Here is a 4,164-nt window from a genome sequence, read left to right as displayed (position 1 = left end):
GGGGGGGGGTAGTGGTGAAAACTGGGGGAGCAGAAGATTAAAACTACTGAGAGAAATGAAACTCGCCGATAAGATAAACGTTAGATAAGGATAAAGAGGAGACCCGGCTAATGAATATTCAGGCAACAGCGGAGGGGTTGTGGAGCGCACTGCGCTCGGCTCTTCCGGACCTACGTTCCCAACTCGTCTGGTCCGGAGTCCCGGCCTCTCCAACAGGCTGTGAGTGTCGTTAGTGTGGCTGCTAGCTCCTTTTTCCTTAGGCTACAGCACTGCCAGCCCCTTCCTCACTTTCCTGGCTTCCTTCCTCTCTTTCTGTTCTCTCCATGTTTCTCTCTCTGTCCGCCTTGTTTTCCACCCTCTTCAACTTGCTTTCACAAGCTCCAGATTAGAAAGCCCAATTGATGAAGCCCCGGCCATTTGCTGAGACTCGTTCTGCCCCTTATCTCCTTGCTCCCTGGACTGCCACCCCCAGAGCAGCGATCAGACGGTTCTAGTACCAACTACTACAGCTGTGCGAGGGCTGCTCCCACGCTAGGTATTTCTGCTCCCGCCCCCAGGATCACTTCTCCCCATCTCTGCCTGTCCAAAGACTCAAAGTCTTAGCAGGACTGGCCACCTCGAGCAAACTGCCTCAATGTGACCCAAATCAAAGACAGGAAAAGACTAAGAGTTTCCCTCGGCTCCGTTTGCATTTCTGTTTCTAAGGGAGCGGGTTTTGGAAGACTGTGGGAGGCTGTGTGGAGCTTGGCGGCCGAAGAAGCCGGGAATAACTAATTCTTTCCCCGGGTGGAGTGAAGAGCCCGCCCGAGGAGCAGGGTAAGCAGCGCTCAGTGCAGTCTATTTGGCGGAGCTCGGGATCGGCCACTGCAGCAAAGCCGAGTACACGGGAGGAGAAAGAGCACATCCCCGGCTTACCAGCAATCTCTCTCCAGCCTCTTCTGCTCCGATCTATTTCACCCGCGCTGGGCAGCAGAGGCCCCTTTGTCTCCTAACTGGTTAAATACAGAATATCTGAGAGATCTTTATGAAATATTTCCCCTCATCTCATAAATCATCTTGGCACTTCAGCTGATGTTTTAACTCTCTCTTTTTCCCTCCCTCCCCCCCCCCAACCCGTTGGGTCTCGGAAAGGGCAGGTTCTGCAGAGGTCCACTGTAGGTTCTCCCTCTGCCTCTGAATGAGGCTACAGGGTCGAGCTGTAGTTTCTACCTCCTCTGCCTAAGAATATCCTGATAGAGAAAGTTGTGGGCGTTGGGGCAGTCACCCAGAAGACCCCACCCCGTTTCTCCAGTGGGTACTGCAGTGGATGGCAACTCCCATCTGGCTAGTTGGAGATTGAACCCACTGGGGTCATAGGCCTGCTTTTTTGCTTCCCAAGGAGACTCCCAGGATTTTCCTCTCTCTGGTTCTCTTACATGGCTTGAGCCTCATTTTTTCTTCTAGGTTGGCCCTTCCCAACCTCTGGGAAAGTTCTAAGATGAAAGCACCTGCTCTCTCCAACACTGACCTGACTCCAGCCTCCTCCTAAGGAAGACAAGGCTACCTTGGGCCTGAGGTTTCAGGGGCAGGGTCCAGGGTCAGTCTCTTCCACAGAAATCCTGCAGATGGCGCTCCTGGGTTTGCTTTGGCCTCACAACCCCACGAAAAGGCTCCAGATTGCGGGTAGAGGGAAGCAGTAAAGAAAACAAGAGTTTAGGGGAACACTAGAAGTGTTCTGCCCCTCCCACCCTAAAGTGGGAACTAGCCTTGGTGTCGATTAGAGGGAAATAGGATTCTGAATTACTATTTAACTTGGAGGGAGAAGGTAGGCAACAATCCCCTGTCCAGTCATTCTGGATCTCTTCCCTATCAAGTTACTGGCCTGCATGCAGTTAAAGGGCAGTGTTTAGGGCTGCAGCATGTGTATATGCAGACCCAACTCTAGGTCTAAAATGCATTCATATGTCTTTCGATCTTATGCAGAAACTGAAATTCTTGGAAGGTGTGTGCAGAACAATCCGGACTCTCCCCATTCACACAAGCTTCCAGGCCACCAAATAAACAAACGTATCCATGTGTAAGCACGTATTCGCACAATGAGAATGTACACCCATGATGCACGTTTGGACATATACAGACAAATATTCACACACAACACATGTGAAAAGGCTACTAACTTTAACAAACGAGTGCTGGAACTGTTATAAGGACTTAAAGAAATACTCAGAGACAAGCAGGTACACAGACATACTTGCTGCCCCAGAGCCCTTTCCCTTCTTCAGCTGTTCTTTGCAAACCCTCTTTACTCATCCTCCTCAACTTTCTTCAAGAAAACTGGTTTCTATCTCCATCTCTCTCGTTCTCAGGAAGCCTAGAAAAGACCACTGAAAAAACTTCAGGAGGGTCAGTGAATACAGGATAAACTGGGCTTCCAATTGGGTTTTCCTCACCTAATCCAGAATCCTATCATAAAGGACCCTACTGGGAAAGTTTCTTTTTAGCTCTCCTCATTTATTCTCTTTTCCTTTTCTCCTGGTTGAGATGAATAGGGTGAAGTAATAATAATAATAATAATAATAGAAGGAAGAAAGACAAAGAAAAGGAAATAAAAAGGAAGAAAGAAAGAAAGGAAGAAAAAAGAGAAAGGAAAGGAGAAAGAAAGGGAGAAAGAAAAAAGATGGAAAGGAAGGAAGAAAAAGAAAAGAAGGAAATGAGAAAGGAAAAAAGGAAGGAAGAGAAAGAGAGAAAGGAAAGAAAGGAAAAGAAAAGAAAGAAAAAAAAAAACAACCCAACCCCAAACACCACCAGGGCTCCGACCTGTCAGGGTTGGTTGCTTTTCCCCTCCGCCTCTAAATGAACCTTTTCTCTCTGCTGTTTTCAAAGCGGCCCCTCCACCCCCCAACCTAGGGGCATTTACACTTCAAACAAGGCGCCCGCCTCCCTGCGGAAATTTAAAGGAAAATAAACTTTTGGGGAGTTGCTCTGATACCAATCTCGGGATTTGCTTCATTAGCCGCCTCTCTGCATCTGATCTGTCCAATAAATCTTTCTTGTGGATCTCAGCTCCTTCTCTTTCCCCTCTCCTCACTACTAAGGAGCTCCTGACTTCTCCCGCCCTCTCGGTCCAGGCAGTTTGGCTAGATAAGATCCAGGCCCCCCTCCAACCTGCTCTTCTCCAGTCTCCCGTCTTCACCGGGAAAACAGAGGCCTCAGGGGCTGGAGCCCATGGGTTCTCCTTTGGCTTATATGGCATACTCTGCATGTCTGCTCACTATCTTATCATTGGGATTTGGGCTACGAGAGCTATTGCTTGGCTTTGGATGTCCACAGGAAGTGCTACTGAAAGGCTGTCTAGGTGTGCAGGGGTGGGCAGACGTGAAGAATATGAGCCACAATATAAGTGTGACTTGCATGTGCACAGATTCCAGACTAATATACCTGCCACATGTGCACATGCATCACTGTCTTACACACTTTATACATCTTTCTTCTCCTTTCCTTTTGCACGTGTCTCAGAGGGTGCCTGGGGAAGAACTTCAGAAGAATCTAAGAGTATTCCATTCTTTTTGTGACTAGAGCTCCAGGGCTCTTCACCCACCAGTGGGGCTCTTTACTTTCCCCTCTTGCCAACTTTCAGAATTCCCTGCTGGGACTTTGATGGGGGGAGAGATGGGGGCCAGTGCCTTTAGAAAGAGGGTTGGGAGCTGAAGGCTTCCCCTTCTTTCCTGGGATCTTATCACAGTGCCCTGGCCTGAGGGTCGGGGGTTGTGTCCCGGGAGGCCGAGAGAGTCCGGATCCCTCAGCTGTAGCCCCTGCATAATGCAAGAGAATCTCACCCTCGCCCCTCCCCCCCCCCCAGTGGCCTGCCGCCTCCTGCCTCCCTCCTTCTTTCCCTCCCTCCGCCTCCCGGGGCGCAGCAAGGGGAGCTGGGGCTGGGGCTCTGAGGGAGGGGATTAGAAATTCCGAAATTAAATGTATCTCCCCAGGAAATGCTCCCCACAGCGCGGACCAAATTAAACGCATTAAAGTTCAGAAAAAGCTGTTTAGAACCAAGGGGGGAAAAACTAGTCCAAGGGGAAGAAAAAGAGAACGAGGAGGAGGAAAAGGGAGGGGAAATGAGGGATGAGGGGAGAGGGGGGAGAGAGAGAGAGAGAGAGAGAGAGAGAGAGAGAGAGAGAGAGAGAG

General features: G+C 49.8%; 1 protein-coding gene across 1 annotated transcript in view; it reads right to left on the bottom strand.

The window, feature by feature from the left end:
- PAX2 (paired box 2) overlaps nt 1–3,241 on the bottom strand; it is a 115,296-nt gene extending 112,055 nt beyond the window's left edge. The window contains exon 1 of the mRNA XM_044660164.1: nt 3,145–3,241. Within this exon, the coding sequence (XP_044516099.1) occupies nt 3,145–3,241 (97 nt within the window). The remainder of the gene's footprint in view (nt 1–3,144) is intronic.
- Between the last annotated feature and the right edge of the window lie 923 nt (nt 3,242–4,164).

Source organism: Gracilinanus agilis, chromosome 2 (assembly GCF_016433145.1).
Source record: "Gracilinanus agilis isolate LMUSP501 chromosome 2, AgileGrace, whole genome shotgun sequence".
NCBI classification, from domain to species: domain Eukaryota; kingdom Metazoa; phylum Chordata; class Mammalia; order Didelphimorphia; family Didelphidae; genus Gracilinanus; species Gracilinanus agilis.
The sequence above is the reverse complement of the archived record's forward strand: the minus strand, read 5'-3'. Positions and strand labels throughout refer to the sequence as shown.